The sequence below is a fragment of the Astatotilapia calliptera genome, chromosome 17 (genome assembly GCF_900246225.1).
Source record: "Astatotilapia calliptera chromosome 17, fAstCal1.2, whole genome shotgun sequence".
Taxonomy (NCBI): domain Eukaryota; kingdom Metazoa; phylum Chordata; class Actinopteri; order Cichliformes; family Cichlidae; genus Astatotilapia; species Astatotilapia calliptera.
Window position 1 is genome coordinate 35,936,950 of NC_039318.1, and position 21,206 is coordinate 35,958,155.

The 21,206-nt window shown below is 41.6% G+C and overlaps 2 protein-coding genes across 3 annotated transcripts; one reads left to right on the top strand and one right to left on the bottom strand.

Annotated features, from left to right (window-relative positions):
• Positions 1-10,182: 10,182 nt before the first annotated feature.
• rpap3 (RNA polymerase II associated protein 3) lies at positions 10,183-17,476 on the bottom strand. 2 transcript variants are annotated; one of them, XM_026147436.1, is made up of 17 exons: positions 17,351-17,476; positions 15,896-16,056; positions 15,645-15,809; positions 15,432-15,545; positions 14,594-14,721; positions 14,368-14,489; positions 14,223-14,293; positions 14,003-14,137; positions 13,774-13,901; positions 13,570-13,691; positions 13,393-13,463; positions 13,144-13,236; positions 11,941-12,140; positions 11,665-11,836; positions 11,155-11,252; positions 10,863-10,963; positions 10,183-10,748 (listed from the first exon to the last, which is right to left on the bottom strand). In XM_026147436.1, exons 1-17 carry the CDS (start codon positions 17,370-17,372, stop codon positions 10,663-10,665), a joined length of 1,989 nt encoding a protein of 662 aa, XP_026003221.1. In that variant the 5' UTR covers positions 17,373-17,476; the 3' UTR covers positions 10,183-10,662. The 2 variants fall into 2 exon arrangements, with proteins under 2 accessions (XP_026003221.1, XP_026003222.1); XM_026147437.1 differs by lacking the exon at positions 17,351-17,476 and adding an exon at positions 16,251-16,428.
• On the top strand, positions 16,870-20,778 carry atp23 (ATP23 metallopeptidase and ATP synthase assembly factor homolog). The gene is made up of 6 exons (XM_026147438.1): positions 16,870-17,286; positions 17,483-17,528; positions 18,861-18,942; positions 19,028-19,165; positions 19,451-19,534; positions 19,620-20,778. The coding sequence occupies exons 1-6, from the start codon at positions 17,139-17,141 to the stop codon at positions 19,821-19,823; spliced, it is 702 nt and encodes a 233-aa protein (XP_026003223.1). The 5' UTR covers positions 16,870-17,138; the 3' UTR covers positions 19,824-20,778.
• The last annotated feature ends 428 nt before the right edge of the window (positions 20,779-21,206 follow it).

Consider the following 21,206-nt stretch of genomic DNA (forward strand, 5'->3'; position numbering starts at 1 on the left):
CTCGCCCTAACACAGCTGGGATAGGCCCCAGCAACCCTGAAAATGATATGTGGAAGAGAATGGACGGATGGGAAAAAATGTGACTATGAGACAAACGGATACTGTAAGTGTGCTGTCTCATTTAAATCTAATTGAAGAGGAACTAGAGCCGCAAAGAAACAAAAAGGAAAATCTAAAATAAAGTGTGAAATACAGAAAAATAAATAAATAATCTTAGGAAAGAAAGCTGGACTAACCATTGTGTGTTTGGGATAATAATTTTGAAGTTTATAAAAATCCTGGCAACTTGAATTACAACATATCTGTGATTAACTAGGTTAACTATAACGTTTTAGCTTTAATGGCAAGTGTTTCTACCTTGGCCACATAATACATTTATTTATAGGCGCCTTTAAGACCCTCAAGGTCACCTTACAATAACACAAAAACAATAGCAGCAATAAAATACAATAAACATGGCAAAAAAAGATTTAGACTTAAGGTAAAAAAAACAAAAAAACAAGCATGAAAGTATAAAAGCTGAGCAATGTAAAAATGTACTAAGACAGATCAGGTGTATGCAGTTCTGAATAGATGGGTTTTGAGACGTGATTTAAAAGTGGAGAGAGACAGATCTGTGAGCACAGGATTATTTTTTGCAGCACTGTTCAGAGAAAAAAAGAAACCCAGACAAAAGAACCAGCTGATAACCAACATGTACTTCTTTTACCCCTCGAGGTTGTTTGCTTTTTGTGTTGAGTGGTTGATAACAGTGGGCATACCATTTCTCCCATGTATTATAAGGACTGTACAGTCTTTATGATCATAAGAGAGTGGATACTTCAGCATCTGCGGACACCATGGTTCATCAGTCAGCCTGTCTGCTGCTGCTCACGTGTCTGCCTGGTAAGGAAGACACACACACCTCACGTCCGCTTGCATGAGTTGGAATTATCTAAGCGCAGGTTATCAGATTTTTATGAAAATGGTATGGTGAAACTTTTTTATGGACTTATTGAATTAAAAGTTGAATTTATTTATTGTAGTGTGACCTGGAACATATGGAATATATGGTGTTAATTTGACATGAAATTTGTACATTTTTCATGATAAAGGATTTTATGGCAACGCAACTGAGCTACTTAGAACCACAGCAGACTCTACATGTAAGATTCCTCGATCACTATGTTTCTAAATCTTTTAAAAATGATGTTTTATCTCGAACTTTTGTCAAAAATTACAATCCAATAACTTACTTGAATGTAACAGCTTTATCTGTTCAACCATTCCTAACAGATGGACCATCCTCAGTGGTGCTCAGTGGGGTTGATGTAGTGACTCTGGGGATACTGTACAGTTTTCAGTGCTCGGCCAGTTGTTACCCTGCATGTCAGTTCACCTGGACCTGGGGGAATGTGACTTCCCAGGGCCCAGAGCTGAGCTTGCAGCTTACAGAACTACAGGCAGCCCAAAACCTGACGTGCACAGCTGTCAATCCTGTTACCAAAACAGCAGCCGCTGCCCAAAAGATGCTGCAAGCAGCAGGTAGTGACAGCAAGATTCAGTTTGATCTCGTAAGTTGTCTTAGCAACAATAACTTCAAGCAAATGTTTTTTATTTTCAAACTTTTCAGCCGGACCTTCAAACATACAGATACGTGGCCCAGGAATTATCACTACAGGAGTTGCGTCCAACTTCACCTGCTCGGCTGAGTGCTACCCCTCCTGCAACTACATATGGAGAGTTGACTTCGATGGCATGACATTCAGTACTGTAGAAGGAAACCCGGTTTCCATCGTTCCACCTCCCAGCACTCTCTCTGGGTCTCTGACCTGCAAAGCTCAGAACTCCCTCTCACATCTTTACATCTCCACGACTCAGTCTCTGCAGGTGGCATGTACGTAAAGGTTTTTAAGTCTGCGAGTTAACAATAAAGACACTGAGAACTTCTTATTAGGCAGTGCATCATTTGTGTTGCTACTTGCTAAAGTTAAGTTAAGTTAAAACCAAATATCATCTGATCTTGTGGGGACTTTTGTCATTTGTTCATCTGTTTGCTGTGAGACTTTGAATCACGTGATCACAGTGAATCCCAGAAAGCTGATTGTGTTCATCTGGACGTTACATTTTCATTGGGAGTTTTGTCTGCAAACCTTATAAACAGTACATTTGCATAATGACTGAAACTTGCACTGCTGACGGGCTGTGAGGTCAGCTTCACGATCACTGATATGTAAATTGTTTCAGAGGTGGCGTTCCTCCTGGTCCAGGGTGTTTACACCCTCATCATTGTCATTGAACAAGAGTGGCCACTCGCCTGTAGGCGGAAAAGGACTGCAGAGTCCTGGCCTGAGTAGTTAGCTTTTCTGTTTTATGCCATCTGCTTAACCAGAGGTTGTTTAGTGTATAAATCCAGCTGGAAATCTTACAGTCTAAGTCCTAATAGCTGTGAATATTGGTTCAGTTTCTTCCCAGAAAGCTTCAACGCATTCAGTATTCTTGTTCTACACATGACAGGTATCAGAGTTCAGTTTAAAGCTGAAAGTTCGTAAGTGTTCATGAAACTGAGCTTACTGTTTGATATTTTAGCTGTGTTTACATGAGCATCCATCATGGTTTGCTAACCATTAGGGGTGCAACAATGCACAAAATTCACGGTTCGGTTCGATACTTTGGTGTCACGGTTCGATATTTTTTCGATACAAAAAAAATGTTCATGCTTTTTTCATTTGTCATTTATTAAAATTATAAATATATTTTAACTCAAACGTACAGTTTTTAAATTTAATGTTGCTGGAACAACAAAGGGATAAAATAATAAATCTGATTGAGGAATCACTCATCTTTGGAAAAGAGAGTTTATTACAGAGAAATGGCTCTTTCCAAAATAAAAGCTATACTATAGGCTTCTTCTGGGGTATACTCTCAGCAGCATATTAAACATTTCAGGTCCCCATAAGGAGAATCATGTGCTAACAGCTGTCTAAATGACTCGGGTAAAGTTTGTAGCATGCGTGCTTGTTGTTTTTGTCTGCTTCCACTTGTCTTTGCACTAGGATGATGTCGGCGTAAATGTGCACTCATATTCGTTGTGTTCCCACTAGTGCTGTCAGCGTTAATCTGAAATGATGTTAACGCCACAACACGGCAAATCTTCGTTAACGAGCTACCGCGGATCGCCCCGTGCGTGGGGCTGGATGGCATCAACACGTTAGCGAGCTAACTGCACTAACGCAGTAGTTCCCACCCATGTAATTGAGCATTGCGTGGCACATCCGACATACTGTTTTACTTTTGTCCATGACGCGCTTACCTTCAGAGTCATACGTCACATGAAGACCAAAATAGTTCCAAACGCCACATCTGAACTAGAGTGGGGGAGGTTCAATTTGCCATGTTGCAACGAGAGCTTAACTTCTGTCTGCTAGCTTGCCCTGCGCTCAGTGAATCTGGGTTCGACTACTCCGCCTAGGCTGCACTATCGAGCGCAGATCCACTGAGCGCTCAACACAGACAGCATCGTCAGAAGGAAAGTTGATAAAATAAATTAAAAAATTTGTATTGTTCGATACATATGCGTACCGAACCGAAAGCTCTGTATCGAACGGTTCAATATCGATACGAGTATCGTTGCACCCCTACTAACCATGTGTATGACTATCAAAGCAACCTCTGTTTCACTGACACCTCAGTCACTGCCTCTGTGTCAGACTACATTGATGCAGTAATTTGTGATAAAGGCAAATAATACAGTGGTTAAAAAAAGCAAAATAAGGAAAAAAACATATTCCACAATATAACTGAAATATGTATCTTTCTATTAGCAAAGCATTTGCAGCGTTGAGTAAGAAATGAAGCTTTTCATCTTGTCTGTTCTGCTTCTAACCTCAGATGGACCATCCTCAGTGGTGCTCAGTGGGGTTGATGTAGTGACTCTGGGGATACTGTACAGTTTTCAGTGCTCGGCCAGTTGTTACCCTGCATGTCAGTTCACCTGGACCTGGGGGAATGTGACTTCCCAGGGCCCAGAGCTGAGCTTGCAGCTTACAGAACTACAGGCAGCCCAAAACCTGACGTGCACAGCTGTCAATCCTGTTACCAAAACAGCAGCCACTGCCCAAAAGATGCTGCAAGCAGCAGGTAGTGCCAGCAAGATTCAGTTTGATCTCGTAAGTTGTCTTAGCAGCAATAACTTCAAGCAAATGTTTTTTATTTTCAAACTTTTCAGCCGGACCTTCAAACATACAGATACGTGGCCCAGGAATTCTCACTACAGGAGTTGCGTCCAACTTCACCTGCTCGGCTGAGTGCTACCCCTCCTGCAACTACATATGGAGAGTTGACTTCGATGGCATGACATTCAGTACTGTAGAAGGAAACCCGGTTTCCATCGTTCCACCTCCCAGGACTCTCTCTGGGTCTCTGACCTGCAAAGCTCAGAACTCCCTCTCACATCTTTACATCTCCACGACTCAGTCTCTGCAGGTGGCATGTACGTAAAGGTTTTTAAGTCTGCGAGTTAACAATAAAGACACTGAGAACTTCTTATTAGGCAGTGCATCGTTTGTGTTGCTACTTGCTAAAGTTAAGTTAAGTTAAAACCAAATATCATCTGATCTTGTGGGGACGTTTGTCATTTGTTCATCTGTTTGCTGTGAGACTTTGAATCACGTGATCACAGTGAATCCCAGAAAGCTGATTGTGTTCATCTGGACGTTACATTTTCACTGGAAGTTTTGTCCGCAAACCTTATAAACAGTACATTTGCATAATGACTGAAACTTGCACTGCTGACGGGCTGTGAGGTCAGCTTCACGATCACTGATATGTAAATTGTTTCAGAGGTGGCGTTCCTCCTGGTCCAGGGTGTTTACACCCTCATCATTGTCATTGAACAAGAGTGGCCACTCGCCTGTAGGCGGAAAAGGACTGCAGAGTCCTGGCCTGAGTAGTTAGCTTTTCTGTTTTATGCCATCTGCTTAACCAGAGGTTGTTTAGTGTATAAATCCAGCTGGAAATCTTACAGTCTAAGTCCTAATAGCTGTGAATATTGGTTCAGTTTCTTCCCAGAAAGCTTCAACGCATTCAGTATTCTTGTTCTACACATGACAGGTATCAGAGTTCAGTTTAAAGCTGAAAGTTCGTAAGTGTTCATGAAACTGAGCTTACTGTTTGATATTTTAGCTGTGTTTACATGAGCATCCATCATGGTTTGCTAACCATTAGGGGTGCAACAATGCACAAAATTCACGGTTCGGTTCGATACTTTGGTGTCACGGTTCGATATTTTTTCGATACAAAAAAAATGTTCATGCTTTTTTCATTTGTCATTTATTAAAATTATAAATATATTTTAACTCAAACGTACAGTTTTTAAATTTAATGTTGCTGGAACAACAAAGGGATAAAATAATAAATCTGATTGAGAAATCACTCATCTTTGGAAAAGAGAGTTTATTACAGAGAAATGGCTCTTTCCAAAATAAAAGCTATACTATAGGCTTCTTCTGGGGTATACTCTCAGCAGCATATTAAACATATCAGGTCCCCATAAGGAGAATCACGTGCTAACGGCTGTCTAAATGACTCGGGTAAAGTTTGTAGCATGCGTGCTTGTTGTTTTTGTCTGCTTCCACTTGTCTTTGCACTAGGATGATGTCGGCGTAAATGTGCAGTCATATTCGTTGTGTTCCCACTAGTGCTGTCAGCGTTAATCTGAAATGATGTTAACGCCACAACACGGCAAATCTTCGTTAACGAGCTACCGCGGATCGCCCCGTGCGTGGGGCTGGATGGCATCAACACGTTAACGAGCTAACTGCACTAACGCAGTAGTTCCCACCCATGTAATTGAGCATTGCGTGGCACATCCGACATACTGTTTTACTTTTGTCCATGACGCGCTTACCTTCAGAGTCATACGTCACATGAAGACCAAAATAGTTCCAAACGCCACATCTGAACTAGAGTGGGGGAGGTTCAATTTGCCATGTTGCAACGAGAGCTTAACTTCTGTCTGCTAGCTTGCCCTGCGCTCAGTGAATCTGGGTTCGACTACTCCGCCTAGGCTGCACTATCGAGCGCAGATCCACTGAGCGCTCAACACAGACAGCATCGTCAGAAGGAAAGTTGATAAAATAAATTAAAAAATTTGTATTGTTCGATACATATGCGTACCGAACCGAAAGCACTGTATCGAACGGTTCAATATCGATACGAGTATCGTTGCACCCCTACTAACCATGTGTATGACTATCAAAGCAACCTCTGTTTCACTGACACCTCAGTCACTGCCTCTGTGTCAGACTACATTGATGCAGTAATTTGTGATAAAGGCAAATAATACAGTGGTTAAAAAAAGCAAAATAAGGAAAAAAAACATATTCCACAATATAACTGAAATATGTATCTTTCTATTAGCAAAGCATTTGCAGCGTTGAGTAAGAAATGAAGCTTTTCATCTTGTCTGTTCTGCTTCTAACCTCAGATGGACCATCCTCAGTGGTGCTCAGTGGGGTTGATGTAGTGACTCTGGGGATACTGTACAGTTTTCAGTGCTCGGCCAGTTGTTACCCTGCATGTCAGTTCACCTGGACCTGGGGGAATGTGACTTCCCAGGGCCCAGAGCTGAGCTTGCAGCTTACAGAACTACAGGCAGCCCAAAACCTGACGTGCACAGCTGTCAATCCTGTTACCAAAACAGCAGCCACTGCCCAAAAGATGCTGCAAGCAGCAGGTAGTGCCAGCAAGATTCAGTTTGATCTCGTAAGTTGTCTTAGCAGCAATAACTTCAAGCAAATGTTTTTTATTTTCAAACTTTTCAGCCGGACCTTCAAACATACAGATACGTGGCCCAGGAATTCTCACTACAGGAGTTGCGTCCAACTTCACCTGCTCGGCTGAGTGCTACCCCTCCTGCAACTACATATGGAGAGTTGACTTCGTTGGCATGACATTCAGTACTGTAGAAGGAAACCCGGTTTCCATCGTTCCACCTCCCAGCACTCTCTCTGGGTCTCTGACCTGCAAAGCTCAGAACTCCCTCTCACATCTTTACATCTCCACGACTCAGTCTCTGCAGGTGGCATGTACGTAAAGGTTTTTAAGTCTGCGAGTTAACAATAAAGACACTGAGAACTTCTTATTAGGCAGTGCATCATTTGTGTTGCTACTTGCTAAAGTTAAGTTAAAACCAAATATCATCTGATCTTGTGAGACTTCATTCTCTTTTGGAATCACGTGATCACAGTGAATCCCAGAAAGTTGATTGTGTTCATCTGGACGTTACATTTTCACTCATCCAAGTGACAAAACTCCTGCTGAAAACGAGTCCAAATGAACAGAATCAACTTTTTGGGATTTCCTTACCTGGATGATTGAGCATGCATCAAGACAGGACTGTGTGTAGAGTCCAGCAGAAGCTGCAGGAAGTCATTTTTCCACAGTTAGTCCAGTCGTGTGGTTCAAGTGTTGACTTGACACATATTTTTGCTTTTTCCTGTTCAGCGGCAAACCGCAGCCTGGCCACTCGTCTTGAAGAATCTTCAGCTGTGCTGCTGCTGGCCTTCATCATTCCTGCTTCCTTCACACTGTGATCGAGTAGCGACAGAACTCGCCTGAGATATGATGTAATCAGCTGTTGTATTGTTGTTATTTTTGCAATTATCTGTCTTGTTAGTGGACCTTGAAATGAAAACTTACAATGTATATTTAACGAATATATGAAGCAACAGTCCAAATTAAAACAAAGTCGAAAGGTAACAAAATCCAGGGAAAACATGAGAGCAAGGAAAAACTAAACTAAGAAACACATAGACAAAGAATGAGGGAAAACTAAAGCTGCTCATACACACAAGGCTAATCAAGGGAAGAGCTCACAGCTGGGGAACAGCACACAGGTACAAACACTCAGAGGCATGGGGAAGTAAAGCTAAATACAAAATGCTGAAGACAAATAGGTACCGTAACTAAAAGTGGGAACATCTACCTTGGTGGTGGAGCCTTAACAAAATGGAAGGCACTAACTAAAAGCAGACTGAAACCAGACACTAAGAAACTATGAGAGAATGGACGTGAAGAAAACAACCTTGAAAATCCCAAAAGTACAGTGGCCCAGAGGGGTCAAACACATTGCAACTTCACTGCAACTTTTCAGAAAATAAATAAATAAATAAGCTTTGTCAAAATACCAAGCACCGTGACAATCTGTTATTAATTTTCTAAGCATTTTTTACAATTATTATTATTTGCTACTATAGTGTTAACTACAATAAAGATGTGGAGTTTTTATCTCACTGTTAAATGTTTCTTTTTCATATATGTGTGTTTTTCTCTGTCAGATTTTCCGGCCTTTGTGAATCAGCTCGAGATAAAATGGCTTTGAGAGTGAATGACTCACCTGCAACCTGACAATGCAGCACTTTATGCTCGTCTCACTTGTTTACAATGGGCCAGTCTCTATTTGTACTTTCTAATCAGTGAAGCTGAAAGGACTTTCATATCAGAGTACAGAAGGGACGGCGCATACGAGGCGTAGCTATTAAGATATTTGTGACATTCTTTAGCATGTGAACAAGAACGTATGGGATCAGGACGACTTACATGTGGCAAGATATTTTCTTCTGTATCCTGAAAATCTGAACAAATAAAATCTGACCGTGCAGTGAAATCACCTGTAAGAGTGTGTGTATAGTCTTAAAACTGCTCTGGAACTGGAAAGCATGCCCAGTTTCTCATTTAGCTAGTCTTGTTTTAGCTTTGGCTCCACCTGCTGTACAAAAGCTAACATTTGCATTTTAAAAATATGCAGACATATGCAACAGTTTGGTAGGCATTCACACTGAAGGTGGTTGGGTGAGTTAGATTCATCAAGATGCTACTGTGTGTTACAACCTGCAACTGAAATAACTCCACTTATTGTAATTACAATAACAGGATAGGATCATCTTTGTTGTCGTTATACAAGTACAACAAAATTTAGACTGGCATCTCTTCTGTGCCCATCAGAAAATGGCTCGGTGTTTGTAGCTGTTGTTCATGTGCATTGATTTATGTGCTTTTCACTGCAGAGCCTCACTGACATGGAGACGCTAGAAGAACTGCACCCACTGGTCCGCTCTGCACAAGCATCAGTAACATATATACTGTATGTGCAAGGCTATGTTTACCCATTCTGTAGCTGCACTACCACATTTACTATTTACAACTACCACATACTCTCATCACCCACTTGAGCACAGACTGGGTGTCATCAGGACACTACAACATAGAGCCAACACCATCCCCACAGACACAGCGGCCAGGGAAGCTGAAGAACATGCTCCCTAAGCTAAAACCCTTAGTGATCCTTGATGTGTCAGGAGTATCAGAACAGTTGAGACACATTTTTTCTAAACACCGAGTCTCTGTGGTGCTTAAAGCCCAAAACACGCTGCGCCTAAAATTGGTCCACCCCAAGGAATCGGTCCTCCAACACAGTAATATAGCGTACGCTGTGCCAGGAGGATTGCCATGATTTATACATCGCGGAAACCAAACATCTGGCTAAGCGGATGGCACAACACAGAAGAGCTACCTCGTCAGTGGACACTCTTTTAATGATGGGGATGGACACATCCTGGACAGGGAGGAACGCTGGTTTGATCGGCAATCAAAGAGGTCATTTAAGGAAAAGGACATCTCTGAACTGGAGAGGGGGCCTAAGGGTCCATCTGTCACCATATTACAATGCTGTGAGTGTGTGAGTGATACTCAGGTCTTTGATCATGACAATTTGCATATTGATCAATGAACTGACCTCACAGCCCATTGTTCATTCAGTGGGCTGGTTTCAGTCATTATGCAAATGTACTGTTTACAAAATTGGTGAAACCTGCAGTCAGCTGAGACTGAAGACGTCACTTGGATTGGACCAAATGTTTCTCCCACTGAAAACGCTGCATCCAGATGAACAGAATCAACCTTTCGGTTCCACATTTTCCTGGATTTTATTAAGACTCAACAGCTTGGGTATTTACTAAAACTCATTTTCTTCCATTTCTCACACCTGGGGAGACTCATCAAATTATCGAAGTCCAAACACATTAAAAAAAGATTCTTTATTTGGTGTTCAGTTTACTGAAAACGTATTTAGTTTTCTTGGCTTACTTCAAACTGCTCACACAGACCCATTCATATTGTTACAGAGTTTTAACACAACTAAAATTTGATTAAAACCTTTAATTCTCAATTAAACTTTTACAAACTTAAATTTGGGACAATAGGAGTGGTACGTTTAAATATCGCCTCTGTATGCCTGCCTAGATATTCCAAAAACCCCATAAAGGATCTGTGATTAATAACTTGGTTCCATTTACATTTCTGAACAATTTCTTGCTATTGAAGGTAAACATCTGCTTTTATTGCATTTGCAAATTGCAGAGTCTATCTTAATCAACAGTCAAGTGAACCTCTGTGAAAAGCTTTTCTTTATTTTTTATTAAAATGCAGCCGAAACTGAATTCCCAGCCTCCAACTTTAAATAAACTCGCTTATGACAGAAAACGACAGCGCCTTTCCAGAGGAAAGATTCACATCTCTGCAGTCTTATTAAACAAAAGTTTATTCAGCAAACAAACAACAGCTGATTTTTTTGGTTTTCTCTGAAATGCAAAGTCTGAGGCGCCAAATTTCCATTCAATGCAATTACACGCCATACTTCTTCTGCAAAGCCGTGATAGATGATCTGTCCAGGTCGGCTTGGTGAAGAAAGTCAAACAGTTCTTTGAGCACTGTGAGGAAAAGAAACCCCCCCAGAAATGATCAATATGCTGGAAAAATGTGGATGAAAAAGAAAAAGTGAACCTATGAGCCGTTTGCAGCGGCGCATCATGTAAAGACTCCACCTTTCTTCTCTGGTGATGACATGAACATAACAGCCATATCGAAGCGCCTCACGCTTGCAAGACTCCTGAGAGTCTCCAGTATGACGGCCGGCTCTTCATTCCTGCAAACAAAGCTGTTTTTTTAAATCCACCACAGAGCTACACGTGTTCACTACTTTAAGAGTTTAGCTGCACCTATTTGTCTGAGTATGACTGAAAATAACAGGATGCTTAATGCATAATAATACTACGATTAACCATAACTTTGACGTAGACACCATTTAAAAAACAAAACAAAACAAAAAAAACTTACTTGATGTAGAAGTCATGTAGAGTCCTCAGGATAAGACTGAGGATATCAGGTTCGAGGGAGTTGTGGAAAATCTTGGCGTAAGCCTCAGATTTTATTTGCTGTACATAAAAACACAAGACAAACAAAAAAAGCAAGAACAAAGACGACAATTTCAGCTAAAACAAACTCCAGCAGCCTATTTTCATTTTTTTAAACATTTGGTTCAGAACAGCTATTTCCTGTTAGCCAAAAATCTTTGATAACTTGATAGAAATTCAATTTTATTTTATTTATACTCACCCAATCACAATAACAGTGGCCTCAAGGCGCTTTTTTATTGTAAGGTAAACACTCTACAAAAATATAATGAAAACAGAGAAAGCCCCCACAATCATATGACACTATGAGCAAGCGCTTTGGCAACAGTGGGAAGGAAGAACTTCCTTTTAACAGCAGAACCAGGCTCATCTGCTGCGACTGGGTGAGGTGAGGGGAGGAAGACGGGACAAAGAAAAGCGCATGGAGGCTCACCTTCAGATATCTGTAAACAGTTTCGGGCTGGTTTCCAATCCTGCGGAGGTCCGCCTCCAGCTGGAAGCTGTTTGTTGGTGGAGGAGGCAGGTCTGTTCCTGTTGAGGAAGGTTCGGTTGATGGTTCAGGAGGAGGATGAACGGTTTCTGCCTGCTCTGGTTGTTTGGGCTGTCTGGTGAAATGAAGAATAACTTTTAATAGGACAAAAACTGATACAATAAAATAACAACTAGTGCAGAAAAGTTAAGAGCAATACTCAAAAATGCTGACACCTACTTTTCTGATGCCTGTGAGGGGACCTCTGACAGCTCCTCGATTTTGATCATCTTGGCGCTGGGGGATGTAGACAGGGGAGAAGACGCCTCCTCTACTTCCTTCACCACTTCCTGCACCAAGGGCTTGTATGCCCCTGATTCCCCCTCGGGCACCACAATCTTTCCGCTGATTTCCTCGATGTCTATCCTCCTCAGAGGTTTCTGCAGAGAAAAAAAAAGGTTTGTCAAGCTTTATAAAATTAAAAGGACCCCACCGTTGATTCTGGTCATTCCAGGAAAGATTAAAATTAACATAATAAAAGTCACATGTGCACTGAAGATTTTTATGGGCCTGCAAAACAAAACAAAACTAAACAAAACAAAATAGCATGCAAGCAATGGCAAAATAAGTGTTTGTCTTCTCTCAGCAGCGTGTTCAAACGGAGCTCCGCTGGATCACAAATCCACTTTCACATAGTTCATATTAGTTTACAAATACACTAGTCTAAGTGTGATGGCAGCAGCCACACAGGGGTAAATTAGTCCATTTTTCACTTTATTATTTTGCTTTGCAGTATTCTTCATTAATATAATTCATTAATCATTTGGTTAAACCTAACACTGGTATTATGAGGCGCGCACATAGTAGCATTGTATGGTTTTTCTAAAATGTTTTGTTATATTAATTATGTTTCTCTTTGAGTTACCTGGGTTTGGGCGGTGGCTATTTCCTGTCTGGGCAAAAGGTGTGGCTGAGGACTCTGGGGACAAAATGCCTGCTCAGCAGGACCAACCATGGGCTTACCAGGAGCAGGGGTGTTTTAGGTTTAGTTAGGTTATTCTGTGCTTAGTTAATATTAGTGTGTGTTTTTGTTTTCCCCCCTATTGTGTTCAAATGGTTTGGCCAAATCATTATAAAAGCTACCCTCATGTGTCTTTGTAATTAGGTCAGTTTGTGAGTTAAGTTGTGTCTCACTTTGTTTTGTTTAAGTTTCTGGAAATTACTTTTTGTAGAGTTATATTTAGTTGACCTGTTTTATGGGCCTGCTAAGTATGGTTTTGAATTTTGGACTTTTTGAGGGTTAAAATAAAGAAAACCCTTTTTGAAGATATTTTTTTGCCTGTGTCCTCTTTGTTTTGGCTGCTTGGTCCCTCACAATAAGGGGTGCCAAGAGTGACGCTTGCAATCCAGGAAATGCTTTTTAAACAGACATTTGCTACTCACGGTTGAGCGAAGGTGTGTTGGTTTGTCTATTGGTTGGACTGTTCTCATCTGTGAGCCGTTCACAGCCTGCAGACGGCCACTGGAGCCTGTGTACTAACACCAGGAGAAAGACTAAAGTGAGAGGAGAAAAATCTCAAGCCCAATAAAGACATCAGAAGCTAATGGAGCTAATGCTTTTGACTCATTTAATTGTTTTTCTTCTTCTATGACTACTTAGTTTTGGGCTAATGACTGGATTTTGACACATACCATCTGCAGTTTCTGGAGTTCGTTAAGGGCTTGCTTGTTTCCAGGTTCCAGTTTCAACAGCTGCTGAAAGTCTGTGACACACACAAACAGAATCGAAGATTAAAACCAACCCAACAGCAAACAGACAGAAGACACAATGTCGTTTTTTGGGCTCATAAAAACACAAACACACTGCACCTTGTCTGGCCTCTTCCAGCTTTCCTAGTGCCACTCTGGCTGTACCTCTCCGGGCGAAAGCCTTGGAGTAAGTACTGTCCAGGAAAATGGCTTTAGTGCAGTCCTCCTCCGCCTCCTTAAACCTGCAGCAGAAGGAAAGGAAAAACAAAGCCAGTCAGAAACAAGAAGGCCTTTTTAATGTGTGTCAAGAAAAAGTATCCTTACTTCTCCAGCTTGAGATAAGCCATGGCTCTGTTGGCGGGCAGCAGCACGTTCATGTGGTCTGCCTCCATGCCTCGGGTGTAGCACTCTACAGCTGCTTCATATTTCCCTTCTTTGAAGTAGGCATTCCCCTAGAGACACAATAACCCTCATCACTTAAGATCTTTTGGAAGAAAGCAGAAACACTGCTAAAATCATGAAAACCTTCATGAATCATCATCAAAAATCCTACTCTGTCCTTCTGGAAAACCGCCTCCTGTCTCCTCTGCTGCTCCTCTATCTGTCTCTGTTGATCAGGATCGACTGCAGGGGCCTCCAGGTGCTCTGCAGCTTTGCTTGCAACGGCAGCCACCTGATGTCCAAGGGCCTGAAGCGGACACAGGAGAAGATCAAAGAGGATGAACCGCCAAGTTGACTGTGCGCACACAAACACACATTGTGCACTAACCCACCTCTCTGATTTTCTTTATTTCATTCTGTGCCTCCGTGTTGTCAGGCTCGAGCTTGAGAACCATCTCGTAATCTACAGAGGATATTTTTACTGTCATCTAAGGGCGCTCAAATTAAAATATACTGTCTTGTTGGTACGCTTGTTACCTTCTAATGCAGGTTCATACTTCTTCAGCGCAAACCGCGCTGCTCCTCTCCGCGCGTACGCTTTGAAATACTTGCTGTCAAGAGCGATTGCCAGGTTGCAGTCGGACTCAGCCACAGCGTACCTGCACAAACACAAAATGGAAAAAATAATGAAAAAAATAAAATAAAATAAAAAACTACACAAACATTCTAATTGTGTGATTTCATTCTTGGTGCTCCAACTCACTTTTTGAGCCTGAAGAATGATGTAGCTCTGTTTGTGGGAAGCACGGGGTTGTAAGGATCGGCAGCCATTCCTCTCGTGTAACATTCAATCGCGTAATCGTACTTCCCATCTTTAAAAAAATTGTTACCCTGAAAATTAAACAGAAACTATAGCTGTAAAGTGTGTGTGTGTGTGGGGGGGGGGGGCTTCTGATCTTTGTAAATCCTACAACATAACGTATATAAGTGCTCATTAACCATCTGCAGATATATCGGTATCTAGGCTTATAAAGGCCAATACATGAAATTTTAAAAAGTAAGGATGAGACGAGAGAATCACTGCTCATCCATGTTATGAGGGGAACATTGGATATGGAACGCCACAAATGAATAATCAACAACATCTGACAAAAAAAAAATGTTGTTAGCAAGGATAAATGAATACAAGTGCACACTCTCTATAAGAAACTTGGAATATAATGGGATAAATCATAGTTTCAGGTAAAAACTGCAATAATCAAATGTCTGTGACAAAGAGTAATCAAATAGCTCACATGTTTGATGTGTTTTTACCTGGAAAACACTTTAAAAAGGCAGTTTTTGGTTATAATATAATTGTATTAAAAAAAATTTATATTGGCCTTGAAGGAGTATCAGACCCTTTCAGATTATATAACTTATTTTGATGTATCCTGCATGATCACCTGATTGGAGATTTATCCTTCAGCAGGACATCTAAACCTACATCGTGACTGCAAGCCCCTGTAAAACCCTATGTCGTACATTGGGTTGATCATGATTGGCCTGTACAGTACTACATCTATTTTTCCTTTTTTTAATGCCTCACATATAATATCCACCTTTTCCTTCTCGGCCAGCGCTTTCTCTGGATCTACTGAAGCTTCCTCCGAGTCTGACTCGTTGGACTCTGCAGGACAATCTTCCTCCTTATCCATTTCTTCCATTACCTTTTCCTGCCACAACAAATCAAACAAATTAAATAAAAGTTGTAGCAGATTGCATACAAGTTTTACTTCTAAAGCCAAGTGTGTTTTATAGGTTTTTAAAAATACCACATCAAACTTGTCCCAGGATTGATAGTCGTATGATTTTATTCTCGAAGCCTGTTTGGCCTCTGTTTTTGTGTCGCCATCTCCAGTAACCTCCTCCTCCTTCTTCTTCTTCTTCTCCCTTTTCTTGGCTCTGTAGTCCCTGTTCCTCACTGGAGGGAGTTTTTTCTACAACAGAGACAAGAAGCTGCTGACACCTGGACGGACTTCAGTTCACCAAGAGCCTCGCGAGCTGTCTGCAGCGGGGGGCATACCTGAACCTCCTGAACCACCCCTGTCCTCAGCTCCTCATCCTTCGTCTTGATGTCCGCCTCCCAGTTCTCCAGCTCCCTCACAAAGCTGTGCAGCTCCTCCACATTTTGCCGCATCTGAAGCTGTAACTCGGCGGCTTTGTTTCCCACGGACATGTCCCTCCCTGTGAAACACACATTTGTTTGGGGGACAAACTCTTAGCGGCACTTGTCGCCTTTGGGTTCGTGCGGCAGTCGGGAAGAAAACACGAGAATCACGCCGTCACGCTTCTTTGGCTAGAAGCTAGCTGGCTAGCAAAAACATTGCTTTACTTAAATAAAATAAACGGACTGTTGCTGCTCAAAACGTGTGAAATACCTGTTACTTCTCTTCCCGCTTCACAGTTAGAGTTTAGCTTCCGTTAGTTTGGCTAAAAACTACAAGAAAAAAGTGCCGTTTATTCACAGCTTTCTGTTTACGTTCGCAGCCATGACAGCAAGGTCCCAGCAGCCTTTGCTCTGCGTGAGCAGCACTGCACGTACCCAGAGATCGTCTATGTTAGTGTGGGGTCACTTTGGTGACTTTAATGTGCGCCCAAACATGAGAAGTTTAAAATTAAAGGCAGTGTATTTTTATTGCAAGTAAACATATCTAAGTTCCCTGACTGTGGATGATTTCAAGCTGTCACTCCAGTGAAGACTCGCCAGTGGATGGCTAGCATCAAAAGATAAAATCTAAAACTTTTTGCATTTTGAACTCACATTTCCAAACCTGCACGGACTCTGCCTCCAATCTATAATCGCAAATCTATTGACTGGATAATAAAGGCACAAATGTCACTCCATATAATTTGTTATAAGCTGACACGCCTGTAGATTGACAGTACATTAACTACGAAACACAAAATATACTCAGCTTATAAATGAAAACGTTTGATACACTGGTTTAATTTTGGTCCTCAGACCCACTTCGAGTTAACGACTTTTCTGCCCATTCCGAATAGACGATCTTCACTGTAGTCTAGCCAATTAACTATATAAAAGGCTAACATTTTATTGCTCTCCGCATTTCTTTGAATTATATTTCTATATTTTATTTTTCATAATAGTGACGTCAGCGATAACAAACTCAATTTCCATATTCATTACCTTTGACCTAAATGTCCCACGTGACCTACAAAACAGTGACGACCCCTCCTGCTAGCTGTCTGCAGCTAACCAGGAGGACCTTCATGGTGACATTTTCATACTCTGGGCATTTCGCACAATGGACCAGACTAAACAAGAGGAGGAATATGGATATGACTTATTCCCGGAGAGAAAACCGGGAGAGCACAAAAAGACCTCAATCGCAGAGAGCCTGTTCACTTTCAACCACAAGTGTCAGGTCATGTTACAGTTCGCAGTGGAAACCAGTGAGTATCAGTGTTAGCTACTTTTTAAAAAGGGAACGTCACCTCAGCAGTAAGAAGCAAATACCTGCTGGTTCGGGGGACTGCATGCCTTTTGCAGTGTACAAAGTCACAGTCTATATTGGCAGCACTTGTAGCGTTAGCTGATTCAGTTAGCAGTGAATGATAATGCTAACTAGCTTGTGTGCTTCTCTCTCAGGTCCTTACGCCAAACTCCTCCTCAGTGCCATGAAGAGTTCAGGATGGTACGTGCCACTTCAAAATAAAGTACCACGCTTGACCTTCCACTGTTAGTCTCATATTACTGTAGTGATATCTATATACAGAGCAGTCCCAACAAATGGGAAAGGGGGGATACTCTTGCTGTTGCTTTTTATTATTAACAAGCAGTCGAAATGAACAGTTTTACAAGTTTAACTTTGCTGCAGATTATTCGTTTTACAGCTACTATATACATATAAAAATCTTAAGTACAAATGCTTAAAAAGCCATTTCAATTTTTTCCAGAGTAACAAATTCACTAACATTTTCACTTCCCCAAAACATAAATACATTTTTGCCTACCCAAACCTTCTTGGCCCTGTGTGAAAAAGTAATCGCCCACCCTACATGAGTTACCTGTCGATAATATTTCAACGTTTTTTTGTTTTTGGAAAGCAGAGTTCAATTTCTTTAACCACATCCAGGCCTGTTTACCACCAGACCTTTAAGAAATCTTTTAAATAGAACCTGTTCAACAAAGTGAAGTCGTCTAAAAGCTCTTAAAAAGTGATGTGATGAACCTTCCCAGGAGTGCCTCTAAGAGTGCACTGATGTCTCACCCAGGAGGTCACAAAAGAACTCAGAACAACAACTATAGAACTGCGGGCCTCAGTTGTCTCATCTAAGGTCAGAGTTCATGATTCAACAATAGGAAAGAGACTGGGCATCCATGGTAGAGTCCCAAGGAGAAAACCACTGCTGACCAAAGAGAACATAAAGGCTCGTCTCACATTTGAGACGAGGATTCCCAAAACTTTTGGGAAAATATTTTCTGGACTGATGAGACAAAAGTTGAACTCTCTGAAAGGTTTTGTGTCTTGTTACATTTGGTATTAAACTAAGGAGAATAGCATACCAACAATCAAACATGGTGGTGTGATGGTCTGGACTGCTTGTAAGCTCGGTCATCATTTCATGCTCTGAACCTCAAGCACACTTGTGTTCTGCAGCACGATCCAGCAAGTCCACCTCTGAATGGCTAAAACCCCCAAAATAAATTACAATGCTGTAAAGAAGAGTGGGACAAAATTCTTCCCCAGTGATGTGAAAGACTCATTACCAGTTTGTTTATAACACTTGATTGCAGTTCTAATCGCAGTTACTTTTTCACAAAGGGTGAGGTAGGTTTGGACAGTTTTTTCCCTTAATAAATGAAATAATCTTTTAAAAGCTGCACTTTGTATTAACTAGTGTTATCTTTGTCTAATATTACAATTTGTTTGCTCTTAAACATGTTAGTGTGACAAATATGCCAAAGCACAGTTTTACAAAATAAAGAGCGTCACAGTGTTTTCACTTTTCCTCTCTGGATGCAGTAAAGTGTTTAAAGATCGGCACTTTTCCTGTGAGGACTGTGACGGGACGGTCAGCGGCGGATTTGACGCGGCCTCGTCTCAGGTAGGAAACACAAGAACAGAGGTGTTGCAGACCGTGCGGGCCTATGAGAACTGACCGTATTTGTGTTGGGTTTTTTTTCCCCCAGATCGTTTTGTGTCAGAACAACATCCACCAGCAGTCCCACATGAACCGAGTAGTCACGCATGAGCTCATACATGCCTTTGACCACTGCCGGGCCCATGTGGACTGGTTCAATAACTTCAGACATCTGGCCTGTTCAGAGGTGAGTGGTGAAGTCTTCTTTTCACAAGAAAACTGGGACTGAATAACAAGAGTAGTTCCATAATACTACTAGTGTCCAAAAGCTCCACTGAGAATGATCTGGAATTTCCAACAGTAGGGAGGCATCAGCTGTTTAGATTCCCTAATGTTGCTCCCCCCTGACTAAGTGTCTGGAAGCATCGTGAAGCTTACTGATGAGTAGTGAGACTGGATTCTGGGAGGATTTGGTTAAGCCTCACAGAGTGAAGCTCCTCAAAGATTCTAGTTTTTGGTGCCTCTGTTTCAGATCCGGGCAGCTAACCTGAGCGGAGACTGCTCCTTCACCAACGAAGTTGCTAGATTCAACTTCGGCTTTAAGCGGCATCATCAGGTACTTTCACCGGTCAAAAATTATTTGCAGATTTTAGCTCGCAGCTTCCATTTTCAAACCAAACTCGTGTGCTTTCCTTGGACAGGAGTGCGTCCGAGGCCGCGCCCTTCGCTCCATCCTGGCCGTGAGGAAAATTAGCCGAGCCGAGGCGGAGAAAATAGTCGACGAGGTCTTCGACTCATGTTTCAACGACCATGCGCCGTTCGGACGGATCCCGCACAGCAAGAGAGACGCCAAGTTTGCGTACAGAGATTACATGAACAGGGACCGATATTATGCAAACCTTTAGTGTCGCCGCATTTTCATGAAACTCCCAAAGGGTGCTGCGCAGGGCCGACTGCAGCTTGGCAATGTGGTCAGCCTCAGCAGAATGACTGTGTGTCGAAACAATCGTATCCCTTCAAAAGGGATTTTCAGACGATGATTTGTCCTTGGAGGAGAAAACAAAGGAGCTGCGTACAGATACATTTCACCTGCTACCTTTTGGACACTAATTCAGCGTAGTGGGATTGTAAGGACTGATTTTACTCTGGAAGTGTTAGTGATTTTTGTCCTTTGTTTTTAGGTGATTAATGGGTGCTGTTAAGGAAATACAGGATTGCCTTTTTGTACATCGGTGCGTGTGCTATGATGACAAATAAGGATGTATTTCTCTTGGTGGCTCATCAACTTGTTGCCACGTTGACCTCGATCAATTTCCTCTAAATATACTTGATTGTATGTATATTAAATAGAATCAAATTGTATGTGAATTAAAGTTTATTTCCTCTGGAAATGTTTGATTTTGGGGTTTTGTGTGTAGATTTTTACCCCTCAGCTGTAAGAATCTCATGGGATTATTGTCATCGTGGCTGGGACACTTAACTTTGTGAATGAGGTAACTCAAGAAAGAGGCCATGTAGGAGCTTCATATTGATGTCATAGGTGTGTCTACTAAAAATCTCGGCTGAGTTTGAATCTCAATGACCTCAACCTCCAGCTCAGAGTTAAGTTTTCTGAAAATCATGTGAGTGCGATAACTTGACAATGAGGTGACGTAGGATTTTGTGTGTCTACTAGAAGGCTGAGGGGTACCGCTGGTGGTTGCCAATATTTTTTTCTAGCTAGACTCAAGCAGTACCACAAAGTTATTTTGAGGACAGGACATACCCGTTGCATCTGACCTTGTTTGAATATAAGAAGGATAAGTAAGTGTACGTGTCAGAACGTTATGTTTAATCCCAATAAAGGATCCTTCAAATTAACATGTGAGACAAGTAAGATGAGGCGAGTGGGAAAAGTTCTTCCACAACAACACAGTCAACCTTGTTCACATCTGTGCAGTCACTGTAAAATGTCATTGCTGACATCTTTATTGGACATTAGCATTTAAAGAATCTCATGCCCTCCAACAAAATTAATGAGGGGAAAAAGTTATGAGGGAATTAGTCTCATAATCCCTCCTCCTGTTTCTCCTCCACCACTTCAGCCTATCTCAAAGACAACAGTTCCTGTGCCTAATGACTAGTGTCTGAGTGCAATATGCTACTCAATATTCTCCTCTTAGAAGACACTACAAAACCACACGATAAGTGGGTGGGACGGGCAATAGAGATTAGGTGAATTTTAAGAAGCCCAACAGAGAAAATGAAGCTTCAAGGCAGTGGGATTAATGTGAAGAAAACAAAGGACA

Excerpts from the sequence above, each read along its gene's own strand:
- atp23 (XM_026147438.1), top strand. The coding sequence starts at position 17,139 with ATGGACCAGACTAAACAAGAGGAGGAATATGGATATGACTTATTCCCG. Across the intron at positions 18,943-19,027 it reads TTGACGCGGCCTCGTCTCAG|ATCGTTTTGTGTCAGAACAA; the intron begins GTAGGAAACACA and ends TTTTTCCCCCAG. Across the intron at positions 19,166-19,450 it reads GACATCTGGCCTGTTCAGAG|ATCCGGGCAGCTAACCTGAG; the intron begins GTGAGTGGTGAA and ends CCTCTGTTTCAG.
- rpap3 (XM_026147436.1), bottom strand. The coding sequence starts at position 17,372 with ATGCAGTCCCCCGAACCAGCAG. Across the intron at positions 13,692-13,773 it reads GCTTATCTCAAGCTGGAGAA|GTTTAAGGAGGCGGAGGAGG; the intron begins GTAAGGATACTT and ends CTTCTGCTGCAG. Across the intron at positions 11,253-11,664 it reads CTGTTTACAGATATCTGAAG|CAAATAAAATCTGAGGCTTA; the intron begins GTGAGCCTCCAT and ends TTTTATGTACAG.